The sequence below is a fragment of the Chanodichthys erythropterus genome, chromosome 3, assembly GCF_024489055.1.
Source record: "Chanodichthys erythropterus isolate Z2021 chromosome 3, ASM2448905v1, whole genome shotgun sequence".
In the NCBI taxonomy this organism is placed as follows: domain Eukaryota; kingdom Metazoa; phylum Chordata; class Actinopteri; order Cypriniformes; family Xenocyprididae; genus Chanodichthys; species Chanodichthys erythropterus.
In genome coordinates, this window is record NC_090223.1 from 14,173,928 (window position 1) to 14,192,764 (window position 18,837).

The following is an 18,837-nucleotide window of genomic DNA, read 5'->3' on the forward strand; positions in this document are numbered from 1 at the left end:
TTTGTCTAGCATTACTGTTTTATGGAATTGCTGCACAGAGATGATTATCAGTATTGCTGAACAACATAAAGGTGCTTGTTTAACAGAAGACACAATATCACTCTAGCCGCCTGGTTTTTGACTCTCTCCTTCTCTTTCTCAGGACTCGTGTCACAGTGTGAAAAGAAAATACTGACTGATGGGCGGCTAAATGGATTGAGACGGCTTGGCGAGAGAAAGAATAAGAGAAGTGGCAGAGAGAGAGAGCGAGGACGAATAATCCCACTAATCCAGGCCAATCCCAGCCGCTCAAACTCCTCTGGAGCCACAGACAAAACACAGTGGATCACACACGAAACTGATGCGCTTTAGACCGGGTGTTTTGGGGGATTCTGGGACACTGAAGACTTGTGGTGGGATTCGTAAACACTGAAACAACGGATCAGAGCGACGGTTGAAGACAGGGGGGCCGAGACTGAAGGAAAAGGCCAGTGCTGGAAGTCACAAATCTTACAGAAAGCCAAGTGTTTGGAGAAACAGCAATCATTTGTGGATATCGATGTGGATGTGCACTCAGGTGCGAATGCAGATTTTAAAAGGGATATAAAAGACGTGATTAAGGAGTGAAACGGATGTTTGGAAGAAGTTCTGCATCATGTAAATCCGAACATATCTGCAGTTTTTTAAAATCATTGTGACACTTTTTTGAAGACATTTTGTTTAAGAAACGTCATTTTCTTGCACGATCAGAGAGAGTGTGGGTTTTTGTGCTCACTGGAAGGTGTTTAAACTCTTCGTAAATCCTATTAGGCTTCTTTACCAGGTTATTTTTAAACTCCGGGTCGGGATGGGCAGCAGCTAACGGACTGATGGCGCATGAACAGTACAGTATGAACCATGTCTCTCTATGAATATTTGTAAACATAGTTCATATTAGATGTGTAGATGTGATGTTATCAGTATCTAGATGGTGCTTGTATCCACAGCAGCTGAGAGTTTGTCAAAATGACACTCTTAAAAACTGCTTTCAATGACATTTTTTGCAGAATATTATAATCAAACTGAGCGTTTTTGTTGCCCATCTTGAAGTTTGAACCTGGTCAAGTCTCAGAAAAACACTTCAATTAGCTTAAACTACTGTTTTGTTTAATTATTAATGGCTTTATCTTTACATTTATGCTTATAGCATTAGGAAGTTTATTTTAGCATTTACTGACATTTTTTGACAATTTATTTCTGGATCTCTTTAATGATTATTTGGCATTTATTTAGCATTTATTCAACTGGATTTATCCAGGTTGAATGATTCATTAAACTACCACTAGGAATTTTCTTTTTAGTATTTTTTGATGTTTTCCCACCATTTTTTCTCTCTCGATCTCTTTTAATGGTTATTTCACATTAGTTTAGCTGCATTTAGACAATTATTTTTTGTTCTGTTTTGTTTCTTTTTTTTTTTTTGCATTTTTGTCTCTCTGGTCAGTTTTAAAAGTTATTTAACATTAATTTAGTATTTATTAAGCTGCATTTATCTGGGCTGTTCTCATTTTCAGTTTTTTTCTGTTTTCATGCTTTTTCACCAGTATTTTCTTTCTTGGTCTGACATTATTTAGCATTTATTATGCTTCATTTCTCTCTGTATTTGATTGTTTTTTTACACTAGCATTAGGCTTAATTTTGGAAATTTTCTGACGCCTTCCATTTTTCCACCAGTGATTATTTTTGGGATCTCTTTTAAGATTTAATTGACATATCAATTGACTTTTTGTTTTGCTGCATTTACATCCAACCTCTGTTTATATTTGAGGAGCACTTCCTCAGCAACAACTTGCAGACATTTTGGATCTTCTTTAAGGATCATTTAAGGATCACATATTCCTCGTCATGAGTCTGGGAAAGCTGCCTGCGATTAAAGGCCTGGTGTCCACGTCTCAAGGCAAACGCCGGTTTAAGAGCGACCTGTCGGTGGACATGATCAGCCCGCCCCTCGGCGACTTCCGCCACACGATGCACGTGGGCCGTGGTGGCGATGTCTTCGGCGACACATCGTTTCTGAGCAACTATGGTGGTTCGGCTAACAACGATGGCATACGTTACCCAGATTCGCCCTCTGGCTCCAGAACGACACGTTTTTTGTCGCGAACTCTGCAGCATGTACGGAAACCCCCTGTGCCCCGGCTGAGAGGAGGGTCACGTGACTTCTCGTCCCCTCCACCGCCCATCTCGCCCATCATTAAAAACGCCATCTCGCTGCCTCAGCTGAACATGAACAACGGTGGCCTAATGAGGGTGCTGCTGCCCACCTCCACCAGCTCACCGGACGAGCCGCTCTGCTCCTACGGTATGAACACCAAACATCAAACACCACCGTAGTGTAGTCTAGTGATGCGTTCGAACATACCAACTTCCCTACTATGTGAAATGAGTGTCTGAATTTATAGTATTCATAAAACTGAAGGAAAAGTACTTTTCTCCAAGATTCTGAAATGCTTATCTGATTGGATGCTATCTCATGAGGCCACGGGACAAGAATGGCAGTGGCTGAGTCTGAAAGATAAGGCAGCTGACTTGTTGCCTCGCTGTTTTTGAATCTGCAGGCAGATTTTGTCCACAAAGGACAAAATTTGGACAAAATTCTGAGGCAGTGTAATGTTTAATGATCTACAGCAAAATAAACCCAGTGAAACAACGTAACTGACATTATGTTGCAGTATTATAGCAGATGTACATCCTGTTTACATTCATACTACAAACATTAGAAAATACATTTCTTAAAGGGGTGCTTTATTATGATTTCACTTTTTTAACTTTAGTTAGTGTGCAATATTCCTGTTAGAGCATAAACAATGTCTTTAAAGTTACGTCACTCAAAGTTCAATGCAAAGGGAGATTTTCTTTTAAAGAATTCTCTTTTTAAGGACTACAACAAGCTTCTTCCCGGGTTAGTGGCATCACAAACCCTAAAATTTACATAAACCCGCCCCTGAGAACACACAACAAAGGCCATGTTGGGCTGCTTTAGAGAAGAGGAAGAGTTGTTGTAGTAGAGTGTTGTTCCCATGCCGTCATTTTACAGCAGACTGCTTCACAATTCAACGCTGGATTTGACCAAAAGATTAACATGACGGCACATGCTAGTCAATGAGTTGAATCAACTCCACAGCAATAAATGTATCCACTAACCGTTCAGAAATGTCCAGTTTCATTCTAAAAGTTGTAACTTCTTCCTGAGTCTCTCCATCAGTGTCGACTCTGGTTTGATCAATGTAAGGCTGAACACCGTTACTGACAATCCTCATTTTAGCTGCGTGAGATTCTCCAGCTTTGTTGTTGTTGAGCAACCGAAGCATGAGCTGTTAAAGCTCCAACCTTTTCTGGAAAGGGGGCGGGAGCAGCAGCTCATTTGCATTTAAAGGGACACACACAAAAACGGTATGTTTTTGCTCACACCCAAATAGAGGCAAATTTGAAGCTATAATAAATGATCTGTGGGGTATTTTGAGATGCAACTTCACAGACACATTCTGGGGAGATACCTTCATCTAATCGATTTTTGAAGGTAGTTTTGATGTACCAACGTTCCCCACCTCTGATGTCATTTCTAGTGATAAATTACTACTGTAGTAATTATTTGTTTGCTGTAGATCATTAAGCTGTTACGCTGCCTCAAAAGTCTGTACGAAATCTGTTTTGTGAGGTGCCTTCATGTGCAAACGCTGCCTGCAAAGTCATTGCCTGATAGGTCATTTCAAGGGTCATTTCAAGTTTATATCTCACAATTCTGACAAAAAAAAGTTCAAAATAAATCTTTTCATTACTACTGGAGCTGCCAGTTTGCTAAGTTTCAAATGATTATTAAACAGCAAGCACAAACTATGCAAGTTTCACTCCCTCGTTTTTCATTCACTCCTTCAAGTGAACTATATTAGCGAACTACTGCAGGGAATAGTGAATGAGGGTAAAGGGGGCGACTTCAGATACAGCCTCTGTTTATGTTTATGACGAGTCATGCAGGTACTGGGATACTCCACAGAGGTTGGCGTCCCGCTTACTCCAAAATTGTCTGAATTTATAATAGACGTACTGCAGTGATTCAAGATAAGACAAAAACATGGTTTAGAGTTTAGATTTATGATGTACTCGCTCATTATATAAATTTTCTAAATTTTGAGCAAAAAAAAAGTTACATAGTGTACCTTTAACAGGCCTTTAGACTCCATCTCCTTACCTCTAGTTTTCTAGATAACCACTCAGATGGAGAAGACACTAAATGTGGAAAGGGTTGATTGTGTCACAGTTTTAATCATAGTTTTGCTCCTTTTGGATTCAACAACAAAAAAAAACCCTGAGCTTCAGTACTCAGGTCTGCACTGAACGCTTCAGTGGAAATGAACAGAAACTGAATTTATAACTGCATTAACTTTGCTAGTGTGAACACTCAATCTTTTTTCTACCTCGGCCAATTCTTTTGAGTGGTTTAATGTTTGAAACTGACGTCAATCTGCTGCACTGCATGTCTAAAGTTGAGCTATTTTTAACATGACACAATTTCTCAAAGAGATATCAGTTGAAAACATGAGATGCTGAGAAAACAGCGATAAAATCTGTAATGGCCAAAGACACTCTGAATGACCTTTATCGACGGGAATGATTGTAGTTTGAGTACACACCTGCACAAACACACACACACATCTGCATGAAATGAAGCAGAGACTCACACAGGTGAAGGAGGGACTGAAGAAAAGTGCAGTGCTGTTTTCAGTGGTGTGTCTAATGTCTCTGGAATTCTGGAATTTCCCTTATTCTGGGAAATCCAAAACCCTCAAAGACTGACATAAGGGCAACTAAATATAACACACACACAACACAAAGGTCTCATGCTGCCACCTACTGAACATATTACATGTTGCAACCATATTACAAGAGTTGTAACTGTACTCTTACATTTATTGTAGATGTAAGTAAATGAGTGCCACTGATCATGTGACTCATTGTACAGATGGTCAAATTTTAAACGCGTTTTGTTCATTTAGTTCCAGTGCTGCTGGAAACAAAAGAGACACAAAACAAATATGCAGATTTTACCTTCACATTTATGTATTTGGCAGGCAGTTTCACCCAAAGCAACTTAAACTGCATTCAAGTTGTACATTTAAATGTATGTTCATTCTCAAATTTATGTTTGTTCTCTCTATATATTTTTTCACTCAAGCTTTTGTGCTACAAATATATACTTTGATGAAATGAAATGAATAAATAATAAATAAATAAAACTTTGAATGTCTGCATTTGAAAATCTGGAATCTGTGGGTGCGAAAAAATCAAATTATTGAGAAAATTGCCTTTAAAGTTGTCTAAAGTAAGTCCTTAGTGATGCATATCCACCCACAAAAATAAATTCTTAATGTATTTATGGTAGCAAATTTACAAAATATCTTCATGAAACATTATCTTTATTTAATATCCTAATGATTTGTGGCATAAAAGAACAATCAATAATTTTGACCCATATAATGTATTGGCTATTGCTACAAATATACCTGTGCTTCTTATGACTGGTTTTGTGGTCACATATGTTAAGAATACAGAATGAGAATTTGTGGTATTATGACAAATAAACACAATGCAAAAATAAACCGGTCCTAAAATTAGCTTAATTTTCTTGATCCAAAATATAGAGGATGAAATATGTACTAAAGACATAAGAGGCTATGTAATATGCTTTTCTGTCTTTTTGTCATTATCACCACATAACAAAAGCTGTTGTCTCGTGATAACAAGAAAAAATAATAATTCATGGCCTCTAACTTCCTTAATATAAGCTCAATGATGTTCATTAGCCCACTGGAGGAAAAAAAAAAGGTATTACAGGACTTGATTTTCTCCATGAGGAATTGATTGGATGGAGAAAGTGTCTCTATATGAAGGTGTTTGTATGTCCAAAAAGTTTGCATATAGCTCTAAATTTCTATATAGCTCTAAAAGTGGTTCTTGGCTTGTAATCATAGGGGAACCTCTTTTGGTGCTATGCAGCTCCATATCTTTAAAGATACTCTATAGCACCTTTGTCAAATGGTGCGATGTAGAACCCATAAGAGGTGCCATATCGCATTTTATTTCTTCAACAAATATGGTGCTAAACAGCACCAACAGTGGTTCTTTGGCTTGTAAAGAACCTTTAAAGGGGCTACACAGGTTCTTTGTACAGCAGTGGTGCTATATAGCACCTTAACCACCCCAAAGAAACATTGAAGAACCGCTGAAGAACCTTACAGGGGCTTAACAGGTCCTGTATACGGTAGCGGTGGTATATAGCACATCAGTCACCCTGAAGAACCGTCGAAGAACCACTGAAACACCAAGATTTGGTGCTATACAGCACTTAAAGTGGTTCCCCTATGATTATGAGCCAAAGAACCACTTTTAGTACTATATAGCACAATTTTTTTAGAGTGATAATGCACACATTTTGATGTGATTCACAATAAAACCATGTGAATTAAAGTAAATAGTCAATACTTGATTATCTTTGTGCATCTCTGCATCCTTGCACACTTAACTAATGTGAAAGACCTGCTGAAACATGTTATTTTTCCTCTCTCTTCCTGCAGGCCTTCAGTCTGGTTTCGTCACGCTGCCTCGTTTATCACGACTCGACCAAAGCTTTGCAGAAACATCTGAACTGCTCAACGCAGACAGTCGACGGAGTTCCCTACCGGAGAACAGCGATGTCTCGATAACACGATCCGATTCGCTCTCGTCCTTCACGGTAGACCTCGGCCCCTCCCTCATGAGCGAGGTTCTGGAGCTGATCGACAACGCCTGCAGCCTCATTTCGAGCCGACAGGGTCAGGAGGAGGAGGAAGAGGAGGAACCGAGCTCTGTGTTTGAGACGGATCATAATCGGCCGACGACGGATGCTTCAGTCAGTCCTCCGATCAGAGCAGACGTCAGCATCGAGCCCAGGAGGTTCCAGCACGCTGCTAGCATGCTAGCTCGTCACTTTGGAGGAAGACCTGGAGAGGAGCGGCAGAGACCTGCATCTTTCAGACACACAAGGACACCGTACAGCTTCACTGAGACGGAGGAAGAAATCAAAGTATGAACATCAGAAATACATTAAAGGGATATTACAAACCAGTTTGATTTAGTTTTTGATATAATCTTTCATTTTATGTCCATATAAACATTAAAAGATTTTGGAATTAAGAATCTTGGACATTTTTAAAGGACCTGAAAGAGACCTGCTATAAAGTATGTGCTTGAGTTGTCTGGAGCCTTTCTGTACAGACAAGCATCGTTCAGATGAACAAACTTTGAGCTTTAAATGTCTTTATTTGTCACTTAAACTTGAAATCAAATGTATTCAATGAACCTGTACATATATTCACATGTACGTTCACATTCCTGTGTTGCTTATGTGTATATGCACCTAGTAAAAGGCAATTACCTGTACTAGTAGCCACTAGAGTTCATTAAACGTTGATTTATATCTGTCTGGTAAAGCCACAAAGAAGATTCTATAATCATTATATTTGATTGTTTTCGTTATGACATTCATATATTAAAAGCAAAAATCTTTCATAAACTCTAACATAATCATATGTCCAGAATTATACTTACAGCTGATGGGATTAATATGTATTTCAGTGCAAATATGTGTAATTTATATAAATCACATGAATGAATAACATTCATAATTGCAGTATATGGTCCAGCTGAACATGATGACACTAGACAACAGAGTGTGGGAGAGAGTGGTATAAATAGCATCCTGGTTGCATATTGACACGTGATAATCAATATTCAGGCGACTGTGAATGGAGAGGAGGAGCTGAGGGAAGTGCTTCAATTTGGACACTAAAAAGGGGTTTCCCATCTAACAGGGAAGATAGTTCTGAACAAACATTCTTCCAGTAACATTAATAGAAAGTTTGTTCAGTGTTATCTGGTCTTTAATAATGTTCTCAAAAGGTTAGCACAAAAACTTTATTTTTACGTTGTTTGAAGAAAGGTTTTTTAAATGTTCTCATAATGTTGGGAGAAAATGGTCTTAGAACAACTTTCTTGAAACATCTTTAAAACATTTAGAATGACAACCAACTTCAAATAAGGTTGTGTTTGCTGTTTTAAAAGAACATCCTTGGAACGTGGGGAAGTTTTGTAGCCTGTCCCATATTGTTTCTGACTTTTCGCTTAAATTTATGTAAATGTTATGCAAATGTTAAAATTAAACATTTTTAAAACAATGCTCCTGAAATCACTAAATTTTCTTTAGTACTTGATGAATGTTCTCGTAATGTTGCAAGAAAACATTCTTCGAACAACATTCTTGTCCTTTAAATATCATGGATCACTAACTTTCTAGCTTAAAAAATGGGTTAGATAGGTTGGATGTTACACTGCAAAATTCCTAGTGTTTCATGAACACTGCTCAGTGTTCATATATGTCAACACTAGAGAGTGTTAAACTGAGGCAGTGTTGGAGTTAATGAAACAAATGGTGAGACTTTACAATAAGGTTCATTAGTTAACATGAACCAATAATGAACTGCACTTATACAGCATTTATGAAAATTTTGTTAATGTTAATTTCAACATTTACAAATACATTTTAAAAAATCTTGTTAACATTAGTTAATGCACTGTGAATTAACATGAACAAACAATTAATGTTAACAAAGATTAGCAATTTCGGTAACAAATGTATTGCTCACGGTTATTTCATGTTAGCTAATACATTAACTAATGAACCTTATTGTAAAGTGTTACCAAATAAATAAATGATGATTGAGCAATAGTGATGACACAATGATGGAAAGAGGAACAAGCGTTCACTGTCACCATTATGGTGATCGGTGTGTCATATAGTTGAGCTCTGGAACTATTAGTTTTTCTCTGGCTGATTCGGCAGTGTGTTCACAAGACACATTTACTGTGTCAGAGGAAGCTGAGACAGAATAACATCAGGTGCACAGCAAATGTCAGAGTGTTAAAATCCCAGAGTTTTGATGACCAGAGTAAAATTTATACACTTTGGAGTAAACTGGGCTTCACCAGAAACTCTCTCAAGTGTTAATGTATTGGTTCAGTGTTGATGTGGAGCTGTTGTAGTGTTATAGTGGGATGATGAACTCTTTGAGAGTCAATCTGTTGCTGTCCCGTCCGCACATGAGTTTAGGTTTCGATACGTCATCAGATGGACTAAGCGTTGTCATTGGTTGAATCATGACGCAGCCTCATGGACACCAGTTTCCAACTGACATCCGAAATCGTCGACATTTTGATTCTGCGGGACCGTAGGTAAGAAATCACCAAGTTAATCATGCCCAATATTCCTGTTTGTCTTATTGTCTTAATTATCATAACTAAAACACTAAAAGCGCTAACTTAGAAGTAGAAGAGGTGTGACGTTTTGTAATTTAGTTTAACGTTAGCTAACTTACTATACCAATGGTAGCTAAAGTAATTGTGAATGTTAGATCTGGTAAAACTGTTTTTTTTAGTGGTAACGTTAATTTTTTGTCGTTGACCATTAAATGAAATTGCAGCAATCATTTGTAACGTTAGCTGCCGCTCCCAATCTCCCGCCTTGTGCAGGCTAAATTGACTAACGTTAGCTAGCCTTGAAAGCTAACGTTACAGATTCCCGTCTGAAATGATTGAGTCTGACTTTATTTGCACTACATTTGGTATTGTGCGTGTTCAGTAAACCAGTTGTATTTTTTATGTTTTAGTAATATGTGAGAAAAACTACAGCAATGCTTTTCAAAGTGCAGTACCAAGGAAAGAAGAAGTACATCAAACTCAATGGAGCATCATATCCAGCATTTCTCAGGGAGGGTAAGTTAATGTTAATGGCATTCTTCTCTTCGTTCTCTTTATAATTGAAGTTTAGATCAGAGGTCTTGTTTACCGAATATTTTCCGTCATTGACTGATTTTTTTTAGCAGTGACGGAAACATCTGAAGGTCGAATCAGGGTTCCTACAAAGTCTCGAAAGTTTGGAAAATGCTTGGCTTTAATTTATTTCTTCATGACGTCAGATGTAACTAAAAATATAAATAAAACCGACTGACAATCGTTATTTTTTATTTTTTTGTTTAATGTCGCGAGGCACCCTCTGTTACGAAGCAGGTCTCGTGTAATTCCATTTAGGCCTATTTGGCGCCTCGTGTTCGCCTGGCGCGCAAACATCTGCATTAAGATTTGTTGCTTGCTGTAATTTTACCGATGACTGCCTAGAGAAGATTATAAATAAAAAAAATGATTGCGTCGACGATCAACAGACTGAAAGGCATCCTGTTATGTAAGAAACACACTGATGTGAGCGCCATGGGAGAATAAGCCTTTACCAGCCATTCCAAAGGTAATCGGAGACAAATGAATTTGACTGAATTCTTTAAAAACATTATGAAATTAATTAATATCGAATCAATATATAAATGTAATGTAGGGAGGGGGGTGTTCTTTCCGTCGTGCACGTTTGTGTAAGAACTCTGGTTTCTGTTTACAAAAGCAAAAGTTTAAATGTTAACGTCTGCAGCATTGTATGCATTGTAGCCAGTCGAAAGTTTAGTTTTTCATGATGCTTAGAGGACTAAACTTTCGGAGTGACCACCGCTTTTACCAGTGTGAGTTCTGTAAATAATCGTTCCGTGATAGTAGTAACCATAGCAACGGGCGTGACAAAACAAATCTGATATGACAGTATAGATCTGTGCATCATGTCTTACTGTGTAAATACAGACTAATAGAGCTGCCACTGACAAGAATAAATAAAACAAATCAGTGTTGGTTGAATATGTTTAGATTCAGTTAAATAGTCTATTGATAACACTTAAACACTGTTTTTCACGTGTCCAAACAATGTTTATTTATTAAAATAATATTTTAATGTATTTACGAAAGCTATTCATGTATTATATACTCATTATTATCATTATTATTATTCCAACAATCTACAAAAAACTCAACCTAATTTACAGTTGACAACAAATATAACCATATTTTTAAAAAGTATCCAAAGAGTGATTTAATATAAGTTGTATTTATATTGAAGATTCTAATATTTTAGATTGTAGTTTTCTAAAGGGGTGCTGTTTATACTATTTATATGCTTTAATTTTGTTGCTGCTTGAATATGGATTTAGGGACCTTAAAAATGCTTGAAAAGTGCTTAAATTAAACTCTTCAAAATCTGTACAAACCCTGACTATGAAAAGTGACTCTTCATATATTAAAAAATGCATAATCTAGCCTATATGCTCCTATATCTTGTAAGTTCATGAATGATTAAAAATTAAAATGTAAATTGAAAACGAAAGCTATTAAATGTCTTAGAATTAAAATATGAAAATTAAAATAGAGTAATAGATTAAGGTGCAATTTTTACGACCATATCCATCAAAATAAAGGACAATGAGAAAGTCTTACGCGACCACTGGTTTAGATGTACGTTTATATGAAATTTTATTCTTAGCACCATGCTAGTCTACCGTAGCTTTGCCCATTAAGATAGAAATAGTGCTAAAAACATTATTTTTCTCCCACTTTCTAACCCTAACACAACAACTTATGTTTTTTTCTGTATTCAAAGCTAAAGCAAAGTTCAGCATACCCCCTGAGACAAACATGTATGTGCTGGATGACAGTGGAACAGAGGTTGATGAAGAGGTCTTCAGCGACATCTTGGAGGAAAAAGCAGACATCCTGTGGACCATTGTTAATGTTCTTTCAGTTTCTGGTAAATGGTTGCACAACTACAGTGTACATTGCAGGGTAACAATACCAATGTGTTAACATTGTAATTTATTTGCTATCACAAAACCAAAACAGTAGCTTCTCACCAATGTCCGATTTGTGCTTTCTCTGTTAAAGGACCACTTTGCATATTTCCAACCTTATCTCTTATCTGTCAGTGTTCACATAAGGATGTGAAAAACTACATTTGAGATAAAATGGATTAGGGTTGTGCCGATGGACGATATCATCGTCCATCATGATGGCTGACTGACATCACGATGGAGAGACACCATCGTGATGCCACGCCCCGCCCCTTTTATTCCCTTCACGTGCAACCTATTGGAAAGCCCAGACGAGTCATTAGTTGGGAAATAAAATAACCCTTTCGCACGTAAGTTTAAAACATTCTGGCTGACCCCCCAGCGTGAGTTTTTCAAGGCAACCGTTATTTAGAACGTATCACTTTATTGTTTCCATGGTGACGCATCATTGCTTGTCATGTCACACACCGCAGTGCTGTATGACTGATGATCTGCTTTTATTTCAGTTTTGCTTTTTTATTCAAAATATTCACTAATTTGTTAACTATAACATGAAATATCTGATATTCCAATTGTCAAATATGTGAAAGTGGATGTGTTTGGCTGTTTAAACAATTTTATAATGATTGCGTTAGTTGAGCTATACATGTTATGGGCGTCGCCATGTTAGTTTGTGCCGCAGGTTCTGTTGGATTTACAACATCTTATATGTATTTAAACATCCGAAACCTAAAATAAACATTATGTGGTTGAAAACACTGCATATTTGTGATATATCAAAAGTGCTGCGCACTGGTTTAGAGATGGACGCGCACATTTGAATTTGGCAATTGATCACGTGATGCACTGCACTGAACGTTCTAATCACACCGGTGTGATTGTACACGTCAAAGGGATAAATAAAGTAATAAAGTTAAATAATGATTAATAATTATATAATAACGAAAAATTAAAATACACCCCCCCCACCCTCGACGATATCATTGTCCATCACGATTACTGTAAACATCGTCAACTGCCAATTTAGGGGACATCGCCCAACCCTAAAATGGATTAGCCGGTAAGACTGTTGACCCGAGTACTTCTCAAAAAACAGTCAGTCTTGCCATCTAGTAGTTAATGTATCATGGCCTAAACTGCTTAAAGTCTGGCCACATTAACTACCAAAACTCATGTAATTTATAGATGGCAAAGAAAAAAGTTTCCTGTAAGCAGTCTCACCATGCCTTTTTTTAACCTCTCCTCACTTAAACCTGTGGAAACATTGACTGAAATATTTTTTTTAAATGATGATCTTTTTGCCCTTTTCAGACTCTCCCATCCAGTCCTCGTGCACAGACACCTTGTCACTATCATCACCCTCATCGGACAGTGATGCTTCTCTGATGTCCCCAAAAAGACAGCGCATTGATGACGCCTTTGTGATGTCCCCAAAAAGTCTACATACTGATGACAGTTCTTCACAAGCCAAAGAGGTGATGTTTTTTCAGAACATTTCACTTTATGTTGTAAACATTACATTTACCTGTTACTGTTACCATAACATTTTTGGTAAACCTGTTGTCAAGCTTGTCAAAAGAATTCTGGAACAAAAGCCTGGAGGGGAGAAAATCCTTGCAAAATATGCAATGACAGGAGAGATGAAGGACCGAGCACGCCGTGATCTCGTCAGCATTGTTGTTGCTGAAATGTTTGAAAAGTATGGGTAAGTAAAATGCTTTATGGTGCATGATTTGGTAAAGTGTATATTCATAGTATTCAATTGCAGATTTGGTAGTTGTAATCAAATAGGTGATTATCATTAAATGACAACTGTTGCCAATGAGCTGTGGCCTTGCGCAGATCATAGGTTTTCCAGTGTGTTGGTTTTAATACACAACATTTATTCCACAGACGTGCTCCCCCTATGGATAAAAGAGCACAGTATGCATTGGGGATAGTAACACTGTTCCCCTCTCTAAAAGATCCCTACTCCAAAAAAGGCTATGTGAGTACAAATTTAAAAGTAAGGTTAATCTTAATAAACAAATGAATAATGTTCTGGTGCATTTTAGAAGTCTAACACTTCTTTTCTAAAGATCTCTATTGGTTCATGCTGAAACTGTTTTTTTATACATTTCCATCTTTGTTGATACTGTCTTTAGGAACACTTTTTTGACATAGACAGCAATGAGGGCTACATTGCCTGGAAGATTAAAAACACACAGCGAGAACTCAGCAATGGCGGTACCAATGGGGGTAGGAGAAGGAGCTCTCACACTACAGGCAGCAGCGGACCAAACTTACAGAGAGATGTGACTAAAGTGCAGCAGTTGGAGGGAGACCAGTGTCGTGAGGCCATATCTCTACTGAAACACAGCACAGACAACGAACAGATCTTCATGAAAATGAGAGAAACTTTCCAGCACCGGCAAAAGTTGATTCATGATCCTGAGCAATGCAGCACAGTGCTTACTGTGTTCCCAAGGTTTCTTGACACAAAAGGCCTGGTAAGTTTTTTTTTTTTTTGTAAGCATATTTATGTTTTTGCAATGTCAAGAACAGCTGCTCAAAGATGAAAATGGTCACCTACCACTATACCACCATCATCAAATACACATATGCTTGCTTCTTCCCCTTTAGGTGGCGCAAGACTTTGACCTTTTGTTTGGAGCTGAGACTTCATCAAAACTCCTTGAGAAATGGGATTTCCTGAAGGCCAAAGTAATAGAGCAAGCCAAGGACATCAGCAAGACACCCCTGCTTGAGCATCTCATCCAGTCTGCAGAGAAGAACACTGATGAGGATGACGAGGTCCCAGGTAAATAATTTACATGAATCTGGTGTGTATCTTTCAAATGTCGACTTACTTAATTTATTTACCATGACAAATAGTTGTGTAGACAAATAATATATTTTTTAGGGCTGCAACAACTAATCGATAATGAAAATAATCAAGAAAGAATTTCATAATTGATTATTTGGGTCTGTGACATCACTGTGGAAAATTCCAGTCAGTGATGTCACTTCACAATGGTGTAAAAAGCATTTTCCTCAGCATTTTACACAAAGTCCTGACAGTAATTGAATCTTTGTAAACTTCACTGAATGAGCGCAAGTCCGTGTATCAATCAAACGGCAGTGGGAATGGAAGCGCAATAACCCTTGACTGAAGCCCACGTAGATTAAGTTACTACCATTTTCATAGGCTTCAATTGGCACAATGTTTGAAGGAGAGCATTGTGCAGAATAAAATTTCCTTGATAATTTGGACTTTTAATCCAACCAATTGATTAATAATTGACAGGTTAATCGATTATCAAAAAAAATGTTAGTTGCAGAACTAGAATTTTTATTGAAAAGAGTTTTGAGTTTTAATATTGATGTAGTATCAAAGGTTTTGGTTAGGTGTATATCATGCTTTAAGCAGGTGCTTCTGCCTTCTCAGGTTGGGATAGTGACATGGCCTCACTGCTACTGCTGGTCTACCTACTGCCACCACCTCCAAGTGGAAAGAAGGGAGCTGTAAAGATCAGTACCCGGGAAGCTGTGGACCGTGTAGTCAAATTTCATAAGGTCAGTGTGTCCTGATCTTTAATGGCAATAGCCGTTGTCAAAAGGCAATAGTTTTACCCCCCAGATTATTAATCTATTTCTTTTCAATGCCACATCCACAGAATTTTAAGTCTGATAATTTATGTTTTACCTCCTGGAAGTGCATAGCGAATAGAGAGTGGGGTTCACTCTTTTGACCGCAGTCTTGTGCTTGTTCATTCTTATTTTCAGTTGTCTGTTTGTCTTTCCAACGTATTAGAGTTTGCAGGGACATGTGCTAAGGTAACCAACATTGATGACCTCTCTGTTTAATTCCCTCTCTTTGTGTGACCATGGTACAAAACCTTGGTTGCCTTATCACATGCTAAATATATCCTGCATGGGAAAGCTAACTGTGCCATCAAAGGGTTCTATCAGAGTGTGACTTATCCATCAAAATGTGATGTTCAGTGTAGATTCATTTCAGTTTATTGTTATCTTACAGTCATGTCGCAGCCTTCAGGAGCACTCTGGTCCAAACCAGCGGAGGCAGCCCTACATCCTGGCAGTTGGGACGACAAGAAAGCACATCCACGAGTTCTACATTGCATTGGATGGTGATCTCCTTCCCTGCAAGGGCAAGTCTTCCCTGTCAGCCTTTGATGAACTGTTCAAAGCACATTATGTTTTCGGCATCTCCTATGACCAGGCCTTAAATGGCATGTACACATTTGTGCAGACCACCATCTACAACATTGATGTAGGTCATTCTCACGAAACTCCCAGAGTCAAGGACCTAAGAGCTAAGCTCCTCAACTAAAGAGTTATGATGTTCAGATGCTTTGTTTGCAAGTCTAGTTTTGTTACCGTTCAAATGTTGAACTGAGTATCGTCCAGGCCTTTTAGTTTGCACAGACAAAGAGGACGATTTGCCTGTATTTAGTCAGATAAAAGACATCATTGCATTTAATCGAGAATATTTTCTTGTAACAGAGGACTTTCAGACACTTTGTTTTGCAGAGCATTTTCATTCCTTTCATGTGACGCAGGGAAATGATCAGAATGTTTCCATGCTTAAAGTTGATAAATTGCACTTCTTTAAGCCGTTTGATCTGCAAACTACTTATGGTTTTGATCGAGATTATCAGTATGTGGTTCCTGTACATGCGTTTGTATGAGTTTGTGGTTTTTGCACATCCATGAACTGTTTAATAAAACAGACATAAAAAGCACTAACTTGGAGTATTTTTCATTCACTGATGTTTCTAGGTTTACACTGCAGGTGTTGGAAACTATTGAAACACTGTAAATAAAAAAGTACTGGCTTTAGAGTACATTTGTACTCTCCAAGTGTTAAATAATAAGCTCAGCAAAGGTTCTAGGTTTACACTGCAGGTGTTCAAAAGCACTGAAAGTGCTATGTATAAGAGTACATTTTAACTCTCCAGGTGTTCTAATGTAACTATTTTTGAGAGTATATATTTTACACTTTTTACAGTGTTCAACGAACACCGAACTCTTGGACCTATATATACACTGAAACCAGTGTTCAGTGTACTCCTATAGAGTACATTGAACACTCTGATTTTTGCTGTGTGATATTGGCTGTTAATTAATGTCACTTTGAAGTCGTCTGATTCACTGTTCACATCTGAAGTCGAATCATTGTTTGGAAGTGCGTTTTGTTATTAAAGCTGCAGTCCGTAACTTTTTTTGGTTAAATATGATCCAAACTCAATTTTTGAGCAGGTACATAACCAGCCAGTGTTTAAAACTATCTCCACACCTTAGCTCGATTCACAACAGTAATCTTGTAATAATGTTTTATAATAAATCGATACTGGTGGATTTCTGTGGAAAATTGAAGCATGATGCTCATTTATAGCCTTTTCTCACAGCATCTGCAATAATTAAACTTACCATTTTAATGGCGGATTGTAATCTAGAAAGGTCGAAAAGACTGTGGAGTGGCTACAGAAATTGAAATCTACAGGTAACGATAATACACACTAAATACATAGTCACAGAATGCTGATGTTGTTAACATCAGCGATTTGAGAACAAAGTATAACAACAATAATAATTTGCACAATTTGATGTGATATGAGTTAAGGAATCAGATTTAATCACTATTGGCAGCACAATTTATTGTAGGCCTAATGCTTTTCCCCTCAGTTGGTCAAAACAAAAGTGTCAGACGTTATTTACTTGTTCAGATGACATTTTCCGGTGAAAATTCCTATTTTGGTCATACTTCAAAACTACAATCTGTGATTCTGAAGTACAGTATTCACACTGGTATGGTGACTGACAGCAAACATTAGAATCACCCGAGCCCTCCAAAAGTTTGGAAACACCCTAGAAAAGTGGGGTTTTGGAAAATATTGGCATGAATCCTTTTCAATTTGTGATAATTTTGCACTGATAAGGGACAACACAAACTATGAAAACATATAAACATTTTATACATAGAAAAAAACTTAAATTATCAATTGGTTGAATTAATAAAATATGTCAAATTAGGTTACATGAACATGAACTTTGGTATTGAAAACTGTTGAACTGTAAGTTCAAATAACTAAATTCGTCAAGTTGGAAAATACTTAATATTTTAAGAAATTAAACCTTAAATACGGCAGTGGAAATTAGTACCTCAAAAAGTTAAGTTGAGTGAACAAAAAACATTTTACAGGGAATGCTTGTACCTTAAACTTAAAAGGTACAATATGTAATAATTTTGTCCGCTAGAGGTCGCTAGAGGCCTATTCAAAACAAAGGCGTAGCTTGATGACAGCAAGTTTTAGAGCAGAATCTTGGGACATGTGGTCTCCATCTCAACAGACGGTGCAAAAGAATAGGGATTGCTGTCGGGAAGAACTCGTGTTCATGGATGTGATTATTAACGTTACTGTAGTATGAAGCAGAGCAGGAGCGAGTGTTGTGGAGCTGAACGAGGAGCTGGAGTGATCGATCAACACACGCCCCACGAGCAGCGGGACTTTTATTATGACACAGTCGCCGGCGCCGCTTCCGCTATTCCGGTCATGAGTATGAGGTAACGCAGCTCTGTTTATCATATTAGATACATTTGAGAGTGTTGAAAATGATTAAAGTTACTCTGTGTGTTCGCTCGGTGGCTGCTGTATCTGATTATGCTATGTTAGCTACTTCACAAAATAGTGTTTTTCTCTGAGGCATGGTAAAGCATGGTACTCGCAAAAAATCAAGAAAATTTATTCAAACAATAAGACTAAACGTGTTGAGCTATATAACAATTAGTTTTCTGTCTATAAATATATCAAAACAGTTGTTCCCTTGTCTATTAAAACATGTAATATTTTAAAGCGCCTTTGGTGTTTCCATGGTTTCTACAAAATAAAACCGAAAACCGAGGGTAACGCGGGTATGACGCAATTGACAGGCGACTCCTCACACATCCTGAAGCCTTGGTTAAAATTGCAGTTTTCTCACGATTTACAAATAGTTGGAAACATTTGGGATATTGTAAGTACTCAAGTGAACAAAATATATAACACTGGCCTAGTGGTTTTTGGATATT

The 18,837-nt window shown here is 37.6% G+C and overlaps 2 protein-coding genes across 2 annotated transcripts; both read left to right on the top strand.

The window, feature by feature from the left end:
* The first annotated feature begins 1,585 nt into the window (after positions 1–1,585).
* On the top strand, positions 1,586–7,435 carry cdc42ep1b (CDC42 effector protein (Rho GTPase binding) 1b). Its single transcript, XM_067370447.1, has 2 exons — positions 1,586–2,320; positions 6,591–7,435. Exons 1-2 carry the CDS (start codon positions 1,864–1,866, stop codon positions 7,082–7,084), a joined length of 951 nt encoding a protein of 316 aa, XP_067226548.1. The 5' UTR covers positions 1,586–1,863; the 3' UTR covers positions 7,085–7,435.
* A 2,305-nt stretch (positions 7,436–9,740) lies between these two features.
* LOC137003550 (uncharacterized) lies at positions 9,741–16,409 on the top strand. Its single transcript, XM_067363752.1, has 9 exons — positions 9,741–9,822; positions 11,579–11,725; positions 13,077–13,240; positions 13,334–13,470; positions 13,659–13,752; positions 13,910–14,254; positions 14,388–14,565; positions 15,193–15,320; positions 15,784–16,409. Exons 1-9 carry the CDS (start codon positions 9,741–9,743, stop codon positions 16,096–16,098), a joined length of 1,590 nt encoding a protein of 529 aa, XP_067219853.1. The 3' UTR covers positions 16,099–16,409.
* The last annotated feature ends 2,428 nt before the right edge of the window (positions 16,410–18,837 follow it).